Below are 19,121 nucleotides of genomic sequence, written 5' to 3' on the forward strand. Positions count from 1 at the left end.
TGTCTTCAGTGTCCTCACTGTGTGCCCTCTGCACATCTGCTGTCTTCAGTGTCCTTACTGTATGTCCTGTGCACATCTGCTGTCTTCAGTGTCCTGTGTGCCCTCTGCACATCTGCTGTCTTCAGTGTCCTCACTGCGTGTTCTCTGCACATCTGTTTACTTTTGCCATTTGCTTTCCCTGAGGCAGTGCTCCAATCCCAGCCATGGTCTCATATAAATACAGGAGACCATATATATGAATGATAATTTCACATCATACTTAGTGGGCATTTCCTCTACTTCATCCTCTCGCTGGATGTTTAATGACTCCGTATTTGACAGTGAGTGTATTTTTCAAGCTGGCAAGCTGGTTCCTGTAATCTTGGGACCTTTGTTTCCTTTTATAAAGCATTTATTTGTAAAGTACCTTACTGTGGGATGCCCTTGAAATTGAGTCCTTCTGCTTCCTTCAGAACTTCAGAAGAAAAACCCATCTATGACATTGAATTAAACATTAAATCCTTCTTAAAATTTCTCACACCTCACTGTGTGCCCTCTGCACATCTGCTGTCTTCAGTGTCCTCACACACAGTCCAGTAGCACAGTTTCTGTGTCACTGCAGTTATATTTGGTTAACTTTTCAAGTTTCAGTCAAATGTGGTCAACTAGACTCAACAAGTTTTTAAGATTTATTTATTTATTTTATTTATGAGTACACTGTAGCTGTCTTCAGACACACCAGAAGAGGGCATTGAATCTCATTACGGATGGTTGTGAGCCACCATGTGGTTGCTGGGATTTGAACTCAGGACCTCTGGAAGAGCAGTCAGTGCTCTTAACCGCTGAGCCATCTCTCCAGCCCTCAACAAGTTTTCAAAAGGAAATTTAGATATCCTCACATTTCTGGCCTGCATTACATCACAAACTGTTCATGACAGTTCTTCACCTTCAGGTGAATAGTGATCATTGTTATTTTGCTTAAGGGAACCAAATATAGTAAACCTAAGCACTTACATTCAGGACATTAACATAAAAACTGCACTTCCTCTAGAATGCCATCAGGATAGGAACACTGCATTAAATAGCGGAATTACTCACACACTTCATATACTAAATATAATTCATTTACTTCAAATTCTTATTATCCATTTCAGTAGTAAGGGCTGGGACAAACCATCTACGTCACTGTCCCACGGCCACCAGAAAACACATCTGTCTGATGCAAATGGTACCAACAGTGGTACCAGGCCACCTGTATTCATAATTTTTTTTTTTTAAATACACACAGTAAAACCATGGGAGACACTAGAAACTGTGACCTCTGTTTACACAGCTAAACACTAAACAAACCCAGAACACCCAAAATGTTTTATTTTTTACCTGTGGCACGAACTGAGTTTAAGATGGTTTCCCGGTATGCCACCTGCAGAGGCCCTAGATAGGTCTCTAGGCCATACTCCCTCCTGATACGGTCATGAATAATCTCAATATGTAACTCCCCCATACCACACAGGACAGTCTAATAGTGAAAAGGAAAAAAAAATAAAATAAAACAAAATACTATATATAGGAAAAAATTAATGCAAAGTATAAAAAGGAATGATGTTCATATATTTAAGTAATTTTCTATTAATTACAACTGAGTTTCTTTGGAAATTTTTCTGAGGGCTCCTACATAAAAATAGACTTTCTGACTAGAATAATAAGTCAAACGCAATGAACTTTTGGGCACTGTTCATGCCAGTCTGATGACCAGCTGAGTAAGTGGCATCAAGTTAAGGTCATATATACTTCCTAACCCCCATACCAAAGCTGGCAGAAGCAACAGGAGTACAATCAATGCTTACAACTTCTGGATTACGCCTTTTACCTTCTTTCTCTATGCAGCTGGATTATTATCTATGATTGTTGTATTGTGCTATGTTTCTATATGATATAGGGGAGAGGCATAGATAGAGGTCAGAGGACAGCTTATTTAGATTCCAGGATGGAATCCAGGTCTTAGTCCTGTGCAGCCAGTGCCTTTATGCACGGAGCCATCTCACTGGGCCTGGTTTTTAATATTTTATGTGTATTGGTATTTTGCCTGCATCTATGTCTGTGCCCCACTGGCATGCCTGATGCCTAAAAAGCTGTAAGAGGGCACTGGAATTGCAAGTGGTTGTAAGCCACCATGTGGTTGCTGGGAATTGAACTCAGGACCTCTGGAAAAGCAGTCAGTGCTCTTAAACACTGAGCCATCTCTCCAGCTCCCCTGGTTTGATTTTTGATGGGGTTTCACTTGTGTGCCATCCAACTTCACATCAAACTTGTAGCAATCATATTACCTCATATGACTCATTCCTATCATATCACAGGCACGAGACACTCCAAACCTGGCTAAACCCCTTTTCTTTTCTTTTTTGGGGTGGTGGTGGTGATATTTTTGAGACAGAGTCTCACTATGGACCTCTGGCCGTCCTCGAACTCACTTTGTAGATCAGGCTGCTCTAGAACTCAGAGACCCACCTGTTTTTCCTCCAAAGTGCTGGGATTAAAGGCAAGCACCAGCACTATCCAGCTAAAACTCTTTTCTGAATGACGAAGCAGACAGCTGTTTGATACTATGGCTGAAGATAATGCCTTAAGAATGGGGAAAATAACCTCTCTCTAAACCCTCTCTCAACTACACAGATGTTTCCTAAATGTTGTAGGCAGTGACACCCCTAGGCTAGTTTGAGCATGCGCACAACAGATACTGGCTTCTCTGGTTCCTGACTCCTTTAGTGTGCTGCTTTCATAAGCATCAGTGAAGAGACAGAAGACTCGAACCATATCTCAAACTTCACAGAAGCCTGTGGTATAGAAAGTCCAAACCGATGGGGAGCCAGCAGTATATGTGAAATGTAATTTTAGGGAACTGAAGAGAATGTTTATTTAGAATGATAACATACATGAAAAGAAACTTATGCATACATACTTGTCCAGAGTCAGGATCGAGTTTCACTTTCAAACTGGGATCTTCACGCTGAAGGCGTTCCAAGGCATGATCCAAATCTGAGTGATTAAACAATACCTGTCATCCTCACTTCATTTCTAGGTGACAACAATAAGTTTCAAGTAGGGAACATATATTAACAAGCAGGTACATTGATTAAAAACAAGAAAATTTCAAAGAGCCAATAAATGCCCTGCAGAGGTTAAATCGAGGTAAGACAACTCCAGAGAGCATGCACTCTCTGATAGGCCATGCTAAGAGGTCTGGCTTTACACTGGGAAGTGACTGAAGGGCTTTATAGGGACAGTAACCTCACCTGGTTTTATTGCATAAAGACAAATCTAGGAGCTGACCAAAAAAAAATATATATATATATAAATATATATATATATCTCATTATGACATCAGAAACACCAGCTACAATGAGGAGCTGACTCTATGGCCTCAACCATAGGAGAGAGAAAATGAATCACTTGTGTTTAATATGCTACATGGAGTAAGACAATAATGAAAGTGCAGTTGAAGAAAAGAGATGAACTACAGATTAATGAGTTAATCTTTATCAACTATATTCATTCAATTGTCTCTTAGGTATATAAATCAAGCTTTCTAGAGCTGTGCTGTCCATTTCTAAGTGTTACTGGTCTGAATTAATAGGTGCTATAAAGGAAAAATACACACCAGATTTTAAAGACTTAATATGAAAAAATAGTACTCTACAAAGATTTATGTGTATGAGTACCTTGACTGCTTGTATGTATGTGCACCACTTGCATACTGGTGTCCTTGGAGGCCAGAAGGTGTCACATTCTCTGGAAATGGAGTTACAGATGTTGCTAGTCACCATGATCCAGCACTAGGTGCTGAGAACTCAACCCAGACTTCTGCAAGAGCAGAGTGTGCTCTTAACTACCGTGTGGTATCATCTCTCTAGACCGCATTAATATTTTCTATATTACTTCATGCTTAAATGGCAATATAGTATGACATCTATTATCTTAAATGTTTGAAATGAAAAATGTTCAAATTTCACGCTTTCAGATTTGGGATTTTGCTACATTTTTTTAAAAAAATGTGTTCTGTATGAGAGCCGTGTGTGTGAATATACACATATATTATGCACAACATAACTGGCTGGTACTGAGGGCACCAGAGAGAGCATTAGACCTCTTGGAACTTGACCTACTGGCAGCAACTGGACAAGAAAAGACCCAGTTTCTTTCATTACTTGGGGTCTTACATCTGCACTTCACTTTCTTTCATGTGCACTCTAGCTAGCTAGGTGAACTACAACCCCACCTGGCCAGATAGTTCTCTCACTGCATCTTAGGGGATATGGAGAGGAAATAAAGGTTGCTCTTGATCTCCCATAATCTCTGCTTCCAAGTTGTTTATAAGAGGACTAAAGGACACTTGAATGTCTGTCTTTAGGTAGTGTTCATAAGAGAACTCACTGAGAGCCTCATAAGGTGCTGATGCTTGAGTGCACACCTAGAGTTTCGGGGAGCCATTACAATGTAAGCAAGACAAGGTGAAAGAAGAGAAAACAGAATGAAAAATGGGCAAACATCTTCAGGAAAGCAGGACTGCTTCATCTTGTAGATGCAAGAAATCATGTCCTAATTAATCTAACACATTAGGGGGGCAGAGCAGGAATTTCATAAAAATCATTACAAGGCTGGGCGGTGGTGGGACATACTTTTAATCCAGATGGAGAGGCACAGAGATGCAGAGGTGCATCTCTGAGTTCGAGGCCAGCCTGATCTACAAAGTGAGTTCCAGGACAGCCAAGGCTACACAGAGAAACTCTAACTCAAAAAATTACAACCCAAACAACAACAAAACAAACAAATCAAAGCGACTCAAGTAAAACCCAGACCAAGCACAAGAAATGCTGACCAGTAAACACAAGTAAAATTTAACTCTGTCCCACAGGAAGTCTTTTGAGGACTCACTGAAACTACTTCTCACAGGCTACAAACAGCAGCAAACTGAAAAGCCAACACTGCTTATACCTGGCTGCTTAGCCACTGATGGGGGTTCTATGGTGCAGAAGAAGACAGGCTCTGGGATCTCCACCCCAGCCAACAGCAGACTCTCTGCTTCACTGTTCTTTCCGTGCTTCCGTTCTCCCTGTCCGGCTCTGCGAGCTGCAGCTAGTGCGCTGGACTTGGACGAGACTATGGTGTCTCCAGTAGCAGTCTGCAAGCACACAGGACAGTTTCCTGGCTAGCACTCATCTTCCACCCAAACCACAGGACAAAACACTAGTGTAGCATGTTCTTCACTCAAACTAGAGAGAAATAATTCACAAATCTTACACCTTTATATAAGGCTCCTTTAACTTGTGCAAGAACTCTAATCTAAACTGTCATTGTAATAAATTCTAATACATAATGAAACATACAATACACAACAAAATTTATTAGCAAAAGTATATCTGCCTAAAAGTATATCTTCCTGAATTTCCCATCATAGCAAGGTAAAAGCTCACGAAGTGTTTTAACCTCTCTATTAGTGACACAGAAATACTCTCTTACACACACACATGCACAGTTTAACACAAGAATTTAATATTTTACAGAAAATTCTCTATTAACTTCAATATCGAAAACCTCAGACACACCCTGACACTATATAAAAGCTCCATGGAAACAAAGTAGTATTTTAAATGAACATGAGAGACACCCATAAGCGGTACAGACTGTATGTAAACTTCAAAACTGCAATTCACTTATGCTCTGTTCAGCTCAAGGCTCTGCTGGTTTCCCTCTGCAGACAGCTCTCCAAATGACTGCAGTACTCCTTCAAATACGCACAAGGGGCAGGGACTGCCATTAGGAAGATAGAGGAGACAGATTAGGTACAGCCAGGCATGGTGGCACACACCTTTAATCCCAACACCCAGGAAGCAGAGGCAGGTGGATCTCTGGGTTTGAGGCCAGCCTAGTCTACAGAATTCCAGGACAACCAGGGCTAAACAGAGAAACCTGGTCTGAAAAGTACTGCAGGTACAAAATTCACACCATGGATGTTTTCTCCTAAACAGTTCTGAAACCTGCGGTTAATCATGAAGAGCTAAAAGGTTAACGTAACAATTGTATCCCAATAAGGTATGCCAAAGTTTACTGAAAACAACATTTGAATAAGCTGAATTAAAAGAAGTCCTCAGCTTTAACCCACTCAAACCCAACTTGACACCAAGTACGTCCTTCCACTGACCCTATAAATGTCTATGCCATGCCTCTTTTGTGCAAGCACTGATGAACTGTGGGCTGAGAGCAGAACTGGAAACAAAAGAAACCCAAACCCTGGTCCTAAAGAGCCCTCCTGAGCAAAAGACCTTTCGTCACTACCTGATCAGTTGAAAAGCTGGATCAAACTTTCTGCCATGCTCCAAATAGGTGAACACTCAGCAAGCATGGTAGAGGACTTTGAGACCAGCCAGGCCCAGCCAGTAAGCCCAAGGCAAGCCAGGGAAACTTAGTGACAGAGAAACAGAGATCAGAGAATCTCTCTTCCTGACCCCCAACTCCCTTCCAGAGAGATCTCCTCCCTCTCCCTCTCCTCTGTCTCTCTATTACACACACAAACACACTCACTCACAAATAGTCAAAGATTCTATAGGAATAAAAATAAAATAAAAAATTGTAAATAAATTTTAGACTTTACTTGGAGTTGAATGCTATTTGACAATATCCATCCTGACTGTGGGCTTCTGTAATCTATTTTTCTTTCTAGCAAATTCATGATATTTAACTATACTGATAAATATGCCATCATATAATAGACATATAGTTGATTTGTGATTTTTTTTGCTATTATAAAAGTATTTAAAAATTACATTTACATGATATGCTATGGAACCCACGAGGTCACTTACTTGTTTAAGCCCAACTGTCAAAGCAATGTTTCCAGCAGTCAGGGAAGGGATTTCTACATGTTGGTCAGCAAATGGCAAAAGTAGGCGGCTCATTCTCTCCCTATAAAACCCATGATCTATATTAGTAAAGTATTTTGAAATAAATGAGTGCAGTTTTAGGAAATAACCAAAATTTCTCCTTACGTGCAGTTTCTGTTAATGTTATGGACAGCCGACTGGGGTGTCAGTGTGCCCGAGTAAATGCGCAGGAAAACCAGGGCTCCTCGCTGTTTGTCATGTAGCACTTTAAATGCCAGTGCACATAAATCGCCCTTATACCATTGCCTGCAGGATAAAGGAGGTATCAGAGAGGCCCAGCTACCTGCACAGATCAGGCAGGATCCTCCCAAAGATCTCATGCACCTTTCAGCAGAGTTATCCAGGCCCAGGGAGTAACATTTCTACAACCCTCTCTTCCATCACTGACTAGAATACTTAATGGGTGCTTACCAATAAATCTTTACAACTACAACTAAAAATGGGCTCTCTTTCAAGTACTGTCATATTTGTAAGCATCTTCATTGCACAAACTCTCTCCTTAAAAAGTGTATCTTCTGCGGGGTGGTGGTGGTGCACGCCTTTAATCCCAGCACTTGGGAGGCAGAGGCAGGTGGATTTCTGAGTTCGAGGCCAGCCTGGTCAACAGAGTGAGTTCCAGGACAGCCAGAGCAACACAGAGAAACCCTGTCTTGAAAAGCCAAAAACAGTATACCTTCAAGGTCATAAAACCATGGTGTCTCCTGAGGATAAGCAAATGTCCTCTCCACTGCTGCTTCAGCCTGTCTCACTTTTCTTTGTGTCTAGCTGAAATATACTATCAGTCTACAGTAGAAACTGAAGCTTGTTCACAGAAATGGGATTCTTAAATATGTTTTTAAATTGCCCTTCATTCCTGAAATTGACAAATTTTGTCCATTAGGTGCATTTTTCTGAGGAAAGATGATACTGTCACCAGTCTTAAGGAAGTCCATGAGTCAAAGTTAAACACATCTCTAACTGTAGCCTTTCCCATCTTATTCCTAGTCCTTTAAAGGTGCTAACACATATGGAAGCCATCTACACGCTAGCCCTGCCCCTTATGCTTACTCAACATTGTTAACTCACTGGACTTGTGTCTCTTAGGAGACAGGAGTCCGATCGCCCATCTTTCACTGAGGTGAGGCTAAGTCACTTGGATCAGGCCTCTTGGCATGAAGTCCACGCTCACTTCACATGCCTTTTTAATTCCGAAATGTGAGAAGTTATTACTGTCCTTTTTATCACAAAACCCACTTCTCTGCTATTGTGCTTAATACTACTTCAGACGTTAGAGACCTATTACAGAGCCAGACAGCAGGAGAAGACAATAACCTCCTCCAATATTTTGACTATAGAAAAAATCCTGAAATCTAGATGAGTAGAAACATATCTACTAAATAAGTAACAAATTTTTAAAAAATAAAAAGCCAACTGAGATGGCAGAATCAACACACACAGGAAAAACCCACCTTCATAACTCTACCTATAAATACGACAGGTTTAAAAGAGAACAAAAATGTCTTTTCAAGTGAGAATTACTAACTATGGCCCTGTATCATTTACAGAGATATTCTTCACTATTTTTTTAAATGGCAGCTTTAAAGTATTTTCATGAAACAAGGCTTACTCAGCTTTTCCAGCCCTATGAGTTTACTGAATGTGGTCACACACTTACAGAAACCTGTCCTCACGCTCCTCAGGTGATGGCAGGTAAGTGGTCACAGCATCCAGCAGGGGCTGCACGCCCTTGTTTCTCAAGGCGCTCCCACACAGCACGGGCACAGCAGTCTGAGCCAGTGTTACTCTGTGTATTGCAGCCTGTAGCTAAAAGCAAAGAGAGTGTGAACGTGGATCTGTGCACAGTTCACCAGTCCCTGCCAGGATCTCTCGGATAAAGGCTTCCCCTAACACCCTAGTGAAAGGCTCCGCACCACACCTCCATCACTCTTCATGGATTTATGTCTCTTACAACGCTAATCACTTCCCAGTATGCTGGATGTCTGCTGTCTCTTGTTCAACAGAGTCTTTATAAGTATTACAGTGAGGCCTCTGAAAACACAGCAAAGCTTCAGAAGGTAGAAAAGTTTTAGATACAATAAGTGCTTAAAAATATTGAAAAAGTGTTGTATTCACCTGGGATGATGCAGAGAGGCTTTGATGCATGATAGGAGCTATACATATCTGGGGGCATAAGGCTGTTTTAGAATGTGTTGAGGAATTATGCTGGTGCAGTAAAGTGGCAGTTGCAGGTTCTTTTCCTCTAAGTCACGACCACACCAACCCAGGTAGTGGCTTGGTTCCCAATACTGGGATAATTCCCTCCTGCTGACTCCCATTAAAGAGCCATGCTATGAGAAAATGAACTGGCTCTAACTGTGTAAGGAAACATGATTCAACTTCTAACTTTGTAAAACATATCTGGAAATAATATGTTGCTGGCATTAAGTACTTATAAGACACAGTGACTTTTATTTTTCAGCCACTATTTTTAATAGCATAAAATGTTAACACACATTATATACTCTCTAAAGACAGAAAAACCAAATCATATTCACTTGAGTAAAATTATGTATAGATGATTAAATAACACATTACCTTTTCAGCTGGTACCAAATCAAAATTTTCACTAAATTCATTTAAAACCAAGTCAGCAAATTCATCATCTAAATCTGCAACCTGTAAAGAAAGAGAAACTTGTATAACTTGTATTAGTTTCATCCTTAGCTAACTTTACATGTATGCAGTCTATGCAGTATATAACAGTGAGGTCAGTTATATGACCTGTCACACACAGGCCAAACAACTCTTTGTACCTTTTGAAAACACAGTTCAGTTTTGCTTTGTTTCCCCAAAGGAAAAAAACTGGAAATTGAAGGTGTGCTGTGAATTTCTTGAAGTCACAGAGAGTCAGAGCTGGACTCAATTCTATGTTACCTACTCAGTGCCACAGAGAGAAAATGCCTAAGGCAATCACAGTGACCATGACACATGGGACTGCTGGTCTGGGGATAAAGCAGGGGCTTTTAGCTCATAGCATGTGTCACCGGGTACTCCTCTAGCATACGAATGCACAGTGATCACTACACTTCCCACTTCCTTCCTATCGTACTGAGGAAGTAAGGTACTTGAGTTGCTGTTAACAATACAACTGTAATTAGCTAGTTTGTGCTTCTCATAACCATCGGCATAAATGAAACAGATAATTCAGCTAACAACAAAGTAATAAAACAGGCCAGGCATAACGGCACACCCCTGCAATCCCAGCACTTAGGAGGCTGAGGCTGGTGGACTGCACATTTCTAGGCAGCCTGGGCTAGAAATCGAGACTCTACCTCAGACAAAAAATAAAAACAAATCATGATCATAATTCTAAAACAGTTTCAATTACGGGTGATAGTGCAAAGGAGCAAAACATTCAAGCTCGGCGAGAACACCAAAGTGTAAGTACAGAAGACACAGCAGAAACAAGTCCAGCCTGCCCAGAAAGCATGAAGTGCGAGGTTCAAAGCAGTTTCCACAACTGGACTGAGTAGAACTACTGGACCATTCTTGGCCTGTGATGACTTCAGGCAAGTTTCATTACCTGCTTTCCTAACTCATGCAATGAATACAGTGCCTTCCTGTGGTAGGTCAGACCACCCAAGCCTTTCCCAGAGGCCTCGAAGAAAGGACAAAGGAAACTAGTTCTGTGTCCTCATCCATAAGTAGTCTTAGCAGGGCTGGTGTGGGGCTGGAGCCCGGGCCTCAGGAGTCCAGGCTGTGGTTTCTGGAGATCTGACTCTCTCCTGGACTGTGGTTGTCAGCACTAAGGCAGCTGTGTCCTCTTTGCCAACTTGTCTGACTTAGCTCTCTGCTGATGTTGGCCATTTTTCACCCTGAGAACACTATACAAGATGTTGTACTTCTCAATAAACTTGATTGGCACAAGACAAAATTTGTGCAAGGGATCCATGTACCAATTTTTATCTTCTGTTTCTCATACCCTGTCACTGAAAAACACGATGTTAGTCCTGGTCACTTTCTTCTTAGGGCTGCAGTGACGATCAATAGCCAATTCTAACCAATCTTTTAGAACATGCAGTTAGTGGCCCATAAGTATTCCTTATTACTATCATCATGACGCTTCACCTCTAAAGGTGTCCTAAGAGACAGGAAGAAAGAAAGAAAGAAAGAAAGGAAGGAAGGAAGGAAGGAAGGAAGGAAGGAAGGAAGGAAGGAAGGAAAGAGAGACAGACAGAAAGAGAGAGACAGAGGAAGAAAAGAAAGAGGAAGAGGAGGAAGCAGTCTAGCAAGGTGGAAGCAGTTTGAGCTCTGATCTGATTCTGTCCTACGTTGAGATCCCTGCTCTGCCCTTTATTAGCAGCAAAACGTACTTAAACATGCTGAGAGTCTGACTTCTCATCTGTAAAATGGGAAACCACATGGTTGTAAGAATAAAACAGTACATGTAAAGCCCTAAACTTAGCAAACACCAGGCCCTCAATACCCACTATCCAGTAACAGTAACATTATGTTAGTTATAAAGTCAGTAAACTCTAAAAATTCTAAATGGCAAATAATTTCTCTAAAAATATCTACCTATACAAGATAAAGTTAGAAAATGCTGATAGAATCTGTTTGGACTGAGCAGGTACGGTAGAATATGAGGTGGTAGGATGGTATGTTCCAGAGAAATCTGGGCAACATAGTCAAGACTATGTCTTAAAAACATTTGTTTTAAATTTAGACGAATTCAATTTTAAAGTGAAAAAAAGATGTATATATTCAATATATATATATTTTTCAAGAAGCCTAACATGTACTATCTATTGCCACAAATACTAATATAATATAAATATTACCTGTTAGTATTCTGTCTAAACTCCACCTCCACAGTAATCTGGCAACACCCAGGTACGCTCCTCCCCACAGTTACCTGGCAACAGCCAGGTAGGCGTGCCTGCTATAAAAGGGGCTGCTTGCCTCCTCCTCTCTCTCTTACTCTCTTACTCTCTTGCCTCTAGCTTCTCCTAGCCCTTCGCCCCTTCCCTTCCCCCTCTCTCCACATGGTCATGGCCGGCCTCCACTTCTGGTCTTCTCTCCTCTCTCCTCTTTCTCCACCATCTTCTCCCATTTCTCCCCATACCTTTGCCCTCTGCCCTAAATAAACCCCCTCCCCTATGGAACCGTTTGGTCTGGTGTTGTCTGTTCCAAGCTGCACACCGAAGTCTAACATTACCAGATAACAATCTTGCTGTGTTCTATTGAAGTGTTGAGAACTGATGCAGAGCTAAGCTATCTAGTAACTATAATAAATTGATGGCTTTAATTTTTCTAAGTAATCTGACATTTGATAAAGTAGAAGACAGGCAGGTTCCTTGATACATGGATTCTATTTTTAAAAGTTCAGGAAACATTTTCCACATTGCACAGGAGATAGAGCATGGTTTCTGTTTGCCCGATTTCTTTGAGAAAGGTCACTATACTCCTAGGTTGGCCTAGAACTCACTATTTAGCCTTGGCTGACCCTAAATTCTCCTGCTTCAATTCGAGAAGTAATGGGATTTCAGATGTATGCCACAACATACTCAGCAACATTATTTCTAGCAAAAAAGAAAAACAACTTCAAGTCAAAACAATGGGAAGCAGACAATAAATGCACTGTAATCATGTATCAGAACACCATACATCACTAACACTAAACCCTCACTCCACGTACAAACAGTGACCAGCTCCGTCGCAATGTACAATGAGAAAGTATAAACAGCATCATTCCACACAGCAGGACAGAGTATGCAAACTAATGCTGACACTGAAATAACATGTTGGGTACAGGGAGTGCAGCTCAGGGGTAAAGCACATGCTTATCATCTAACAAGTCCTAGGTTCAACTCTGAGCACACACAACAAAACCAAACCAGGGCCAGGGAGACAGCGCCTTTGCTCTCAAGCATCTGATAACTCCGGTTCCGAAGAATCCTAACACCTTCTTCTGGTCTCCCTGGGCACCTGACATACATACGGTAAACACAAACACATCCAGGAAAGACAGTCATACAAACAAAAATAAATGAATAAATTAATCTTAAAAGGAAAAAACAACTAAAAAGGATATACAGATAAATAGGAAACACAGTTACTATTTCACCTTTGTTTGTGGATGGCAGACACAATGGTATTAATTTTCATTTACTATATTTTACATATTACATACGTAATTGTATATAAAACTTCACAATACATATATCCAAAAGTTAGTGAACACAGAATTTTAAACTAATGTATTTACTTGTTCAATTAAGGCGTTCCTTGCTTCGATCGTGTCCTTTAGCAGGTCCGGATCACTCCCTTCAGAGAGCGGCTTTCTCTCGAAGTCTTTTCCATCATCAGAGTTAGAATTCCAAACAAGCTTTTCTTTGTTTACTACGTCCACCACTCCGTGGAAAGTTCTGGCTTCACCAATTGGCAGCTGTAAGTTAGAGTGAGCTTTATGTGGTTACACCATGCTGGTGACAACACTTACCAGTACACCGCTTTCCTCAACTCTTACCTCACTATTTCAATCAAAATCTTTAGCTGTATTTACTTATCACTTGAGTATTCATCAAAAGTGTACATGCTACAATCAACTCATAAGGAACTATCAGAATGTGGTATTAATTAACCAATTACCTGTAAAATCAGGGGCTTTGTCTTTAACTTCTCCCTGATGCTTTCAACTGCATAGTTAAAACTGTAAAAATCAGAGCAACCTGTTAGAAACAGTAAAAACCTCTCAAAACAGGTTTAAGAATGTTCTCTAAAATAACCCTTTATTCTCCACACTGCTCACTACATGGGTTTCCCACGGGGCAGTATCTTAAAGATATCTGATAATAGCAATTGAGTAGTCACCGTTATCTCAGCACATGCAAGTCTAAGCAATTATCACTGCAAACTTCATATAACCAAGATTTAATATTAATACTAATAAAGGCCACACAGTTAATTAATTAGTTAAATGAAAGAATTCATTTGAATTAAGGATTTTCTTCTATAGCTACATACACTATTGGTTCTCTTCTAAGACCCAGACTGACTAGTCGATGTTCTGTTTTAATCTTAGGTATCAGATCTTATGTTATGGTGCTAGCTTTTATGCTAACATTCGGGCTGGCTACCTATGGTACAAATGCTATTGTTAGCACACAGGCAGAATTATATATACATGTACATGGCCCCAACATCTCTGAGAACTAGCCTAGTATCCAGGCATTACCCTCATCACTACAGACACTGAAGTCAGTCAATGAGTACTTTTATTGACTACAAGAAATCCCAAATAGGAAAGGTTCAAACTTGAGCCTAGCTGCACCATTAGTAACCAAGGGAAGTTTAAACTAAGTTGCCAAGAAAGCCACATAACCACAGGGCACACGATAGATAGATAGTCTTGGGGAAGGACAGCTAAATTTTTACCACACTCTTATCACTGACCAAGATGTCTTCCCATATTTCCTCCACAATCCTTAATGTTCTTGACTCATTTCTGTTCACATTTCACCGAATCCTTCATCTATTTCTGACTCAGCGCTATGTCGCCAGGACAATGTATCATTCTGGTGATGGCTGAGCTCAGCTCAGCACTGATCATCATCTGCCTTACATACAGGACACTCTCCTTCCCAGGGCCTTCTGTTGGGCCTAATACTATCTAAAGAAAACCAGAAGATGTACAAAGACCCCATTCTCTGAGCTGACTACAAGAACCAGCCCTACTCTCTAACTCTAGCACTCAGGAGACCACCGCAGCCGTCAGGAGCAAGGGTGCTATGCTGTGGAGCTCCAAAGAGACGCACAGAACAGCAAGACTCAGCACTCCATCAGGGTTGTACAAAATGTGCTACATTAGACCCAGATGGCTCGACACTTAGCAGATCTCAGTTGATCTCAGCTACAATTGAGCTGCTTTGAAAGTATTTTAAATCGCTAAGCGTCCGGAGAATAATTATACTTTATAAGGAAAAATTGCTTTTTCTAAACTTAGGCTCTAAACCCTGAGTTCCTGCCTTTGCTTTGTAACAGGAACAGCCTACAAAGTAGTCTGAAAATACCTTGCTCCAGCCTTATCCATCTTGTTAAGAAAGCAGATTCGGGGTATTTTGTGTTTGTCAGCTTGCCTCCACACAGTGAGAGTCTGGGCCTAAAGCAAAAATGAGAGAAAATGTCTGTGGCTGTTGCAAGACACAGGGTGACTGGATCTATGAATCTGCGGTGAGGTGGAACTGGACATGATGCTGGCAGAGAACAAGAACCCCTGCAGTTCATTTCCAGGGACCCTGTCTTGCTCTCAGGAGAAAAGAACAGGATATGGTGAAGTGACTGGAAGATGTTTCACGCTGCTTAAGACCAGTGCTTCTGTTTAGTAAACTAAGTTCCCAGACAAGGTGATTTAGAATCTGGGAGATATCCAGAGCTCTCAGGAAAGAACTTACGTTACAACTAAAAGACCTACTTTTTATCTTGCCTCATTTTTTCCAATATGTAATAATGAGCTAATTTGTTTTAAATATTATTTTTTTAGACCAGGTCTCAGAAAGCCCAGGATGGCATGGACCTTGCTACATAGCAAGGCTGACTCTAAACTCCAGATCTTCCTCCATCCTCCTTCCAACTGCTGAGATTACAGGCAGGTGCCACCACATCTCCTAATGTCAGGGTTTTTTATATGTAAAATATGGATTTTTGCCTTGAGGAATAAATGAGAATATAATAAAAGCACTTTTAAGTATCTGAATGTTCATGTGAACCAATAGGGAAAGGTGAAGAATAGACCTATATTTATAAGAATTTCTTATATGCTTACATATAAGAAATGCTTCTTACATATGCTTTTTCTCTAATTTATTTTATTCCTGCACATGTTAAATTTATAAATATAGTCTGGTTGTTTTAAAACATCTGTACTTCACTGAATCCTTAAGCCTAAAAACCTTAAAAATTCTAATGTTCAGCTTTTTGTTTGCTCAGGCAAAATCATATACAACAAAATTCACAGACTAAGCATATAGATAATTTTGAAATAGACCTTATGTAACTCAGATTAATACACAGAACATTCTATCTCTCCAGATTTGCCTCTCCAGGTCATCACAGGTTCATATCCTGCCTATTCCTGAGTCTCACATGACTATAGCTTCTGATTTCTCATCCCTTTACTCAGACAGAGCAGCTTCTCCATCAGTCAGTGAGCACACACTTACATAGCTCCTAGCTGGGAGCTGCTGTCATTCAAGCCTCTATAAACATTCTCAACAAATCCCTGGTTAATAAATGGTCCATTCCCTGGGAAAAAGATACAGAGCTACTGGGTTGTAGGGTAGATGCATATATAACTTTCTATAGAACTGTCAAACAGTCTTCTAAAGTCACTGAACCAACAACTGTGAGCTGCAGCTGGGCCATCGTCATCAATGGTTGCTATTGCTCTTCTGGATTTCAAGCATTCTTCAGCACGTAAAATGTAATCTCATGTTGATAGCTCCCTTTCAAAAGCCCTGCATACGGACCAAATACATAATGGATATAGCTGGGTCGTGACTGTAGGTTGGCGATATGGTGATACCTGCATGTACTTCCAAATAAGAGTCTTCTCCTAAAGAACCAATTATAATGATCACACTCCGAACATTTTAAGATTAACATAGCTTAAAATAACATTTTCACATAGTGTATAATTCAAATTTCTCTGTTTTCCTCAAAGATCTCTTCTGATTCATTTTATATTTAGGATCTAACCAGGGATTTAAAAATACATTCATTTTCTTGATTTTTTAAAATCCTTTTATCTAGAATAGTTCTCCAGGATTCCCCTTAATCATTTATGATTCTTACATCTAAAAGGTTTTTTGGCCAGGCAGTGGTGGCACATGACTTTAATCCCAGCACTTGGGAGGCAGAGGCAGGTGGATTTCTGAGTTCGAGGTCAGCCTGGTCTACAGAGTTCCAGGACAGCCAGGGCTATACAGAGAAATTCTGTCCTGGAAAAAAAAAAGGTTTTTTGTTTTTGTCTTATTTCTGAGAAGCTGTAAGTAGTTGTCTCTGATACATCTTTTCACTTAGATTTCACTAATCATTGTTTCATGATTAGACATGGGTGTCAAACATTTTGAGCAAGAGTACAGTACACATTTGTTTTATATTTCCTAGCATCTTGTATTGTGCTAATTTGTCCCATTTTTAAAAAGATACTGATTTTTACAACTTAATTAAAATAATTTTAAGGTCAATACTTATATGAATTATGTATTCAACAAAGGCAATTTTGAAGGGCATACTCACTAAAGATAGTATAACTCACCCCTATAAACATAGCACAAACCAGGGAGTGGCACACACCTTTAATCCCAGTCCTTAGGAAGCAGAGAGGGTGGATCTCTGTGAGTTTGAGCCCAGCTTCATCTGCATACATGATACATAATGAAACCCTCTTTGAAGCAATAAAAACCAAACCAAACAAAAACAACAATAAAAACAGCATAACTCCCTCTACTACCAATAGGCTCTATTGAAAGATCCATTGTCAGAATTCCCTCCAGGACTTTCCCAAGCCTAGGCTCTCGTACAGGCTTGGCAGATACTCTGGAAAGGAGCTATAGCTCCTCCGAAAAACCTGTTTTCTGGTCGGTTTTTTGTTTTGTTTTGTTTTCAAGACAGGGTTTTACTGTGCAGCGCTATCCTGGAACTTACCCTGTAGTCCAGGCTACCCTTGAACTCTCAGAGATCCACCTGCCTCTGTCTCTGAGTGCTGGGATTTAAGGTGTATGCTTCCACCACCACCAGGATAAGGATCTTTATGTTACCGGTGAGGAGATAATTGTTCCTGTTTCCGTGTGTTGCTAGAAGTGCAACTGTCCTCTCTACACCATCTTTTAAGAATAGTTCTATAGTAAACAATCTACTCAGGTAGTGTCTCCCTTGGGAGGAAAGTTAGGTTTGCTGACTGCCCTAGAAAATAGACATTGTCTATCCTCCAGAGTAACACAGAGGAATGCTAACTGCACAAGACAAAGTGTTTCACTGTTCTTACCATGTCACCTGAGCAGCTGGCATCTGACTCCTCTCACGTCACTCTCTGCAGTAGGACTTGGAGGGATGCTGACTCTGGTGGTTAACACATGCAGACTAATAAAGTCCCCTGACCCTCACCTAGTGACTGTGACTTCTGACAGAATCCATGACACAGATGCAGAGAAACTCACTGTTTAAAATCAACAGAGTCCCAGGCTCCTCATGGTTCCCCACACCAACGTGCATACATTTTCTATAGAAAAACTAACTTTCCTTCCACTGTGGAAAAACTGAGGTGACATTTCATTATTCCAGCTTCCTTCCACCAGTCTGACTGATATGGATTTACCAAATAAAGGATTGTAACTGACTAATTCTGATACATGCTACATTTTATAAATTGCACTGTTGTTCTGTGTTTACTCTGGCTTCGGCTTTACCTCTACGCCAGCAGAGGCATCAAATACGGCCACCGCACCATCCAACACCCTCAAGCAGCGCTCAACCTCCAGAGTGAAGTCCACGTGACCTAAGGAAAGAAAAGAGACACTTAAAATCTTCAAAACCAAACCAGAACCGTCACATGGGCCAGCAATGTCACTCCTGAGTGTACACAAAGGAAAGTGAGCAATTAAAAGGAGTGTCTCAAGAAGCTATTTGCACATCTACATTCACAGCGAACAAAGTGTAGGAGAGACAGTCACTTTCCTGTACCTACATGTTCTGAGTTTGGAGATACACTTATGGGCTGAAAAGATTCAGGGAAAATATTGTCTGTTCTAAACATGGACAGACATTTTTTCTTGTCATTATTCTCTAAACAATACAGAATAATAACTATTTACGTAGTAGTCACTTGTATTAAGATACTGTAGGTATACAAGAGGATACATACAGGTTATATGGAAATATTATACCATTCTACAAGGGATTTAAACATCTACAAATTCTGGTATCTACATGGGATCCTAAAATCAATTCCTCATGTATACTGAGAGACAAGTACACACACATGGAATATTATGTAGCATTAAAAGAAATTCCTGTTAAATGAAGGTTTCATACAAACTGAAATAAATAAGCCAATGACAATAAGGTAAACATGGTGTGATTCCACTTGCAGGAGGTATCTAGAGCCGTCACATGGACAGATGTAAAGAGCAGAATGGTGGGAGCGGGGGGGGGGGGGGGGGGGGG

At 40.6% G+C, this 19,121-nt stretch overlaps 1 protein-coding gene across 3 annotated transcripts in view; it reads right to left on the reverse strand.

Annotated features, from left to right (window-relative positions):
* Gfm2 (G elongation factor mitochondrial 2) overlaps positions 1 to 19,121 on the reverse strand; it is a 34,476-nt gene that overhangs the window by 5,718 nt on the left and 9,637 nt on the right. For all 3 annotated transcript variants that reach the window (XM_028790209.1, XM_028790208.1, XM_028790210.1), the window contains exons 7-17: positions 18,365 to 18,453; positions 14,969 to 15,057; positions 13,548 to 13,608; positions 13,165 to 13,344; positions 9,492 to 9,572; positions 8,572 to 8,720; positions 7,023 to 7,163; positions 6,840 to 6,939; positions 4,972 to 5,158; positions 2,939 to 3,015; positions 1,360 to 1,498 (exon numbers count right to left, since the gene is read on the reverse strand). In XM_028790209.1, the coding sequence (XP_028646042.1) occupies positions 1,360 to 1,498; positions 2,939 to 3,015; positions 4,972 to 5,158; positions 6,840 to 6,939; positions 7,023 to 7,163; positions 8,572 to 8,720; positions 9,492 to 9,572; positions 13,165 to 13,344; positions 13,548 to 13,608; positions 14,969 to 15,057; positions 18,365 to 18,453 (1,293 nt within the window). The remainder of the gene's footprint in view (positions 1 to 1,359; positions 1,499 to 2,938; positions 3,016 to 4,971; positions 5,159 to 6,839; positions 6,940 to 7,022; positions 7,164 to 8,571; positions 8,721 to 9,491; positions 9,573 to 13,164; positions 13,345 to 13,547; positions 13,609 to 14,968; positions 15,058 to 18,364; positions 18,454 to 19,121) is intronic.

Source organism: Grammomys surdaster, unplaced genomic scaffold, assembly GCF_004785775.1.
Source record: "Grammomys surdaster isolate TR1022 unplaced genomic scaffold, NIH_TR_1.0 125876, whole genome shotgun sequence".
In the NCBI taxonomy this organism is placed as follows: Eukaryota; Metazoa; Chordata; class Mammalia; order Rodentia; family Muridae; genus Grammomys; species Grammomys surdaster.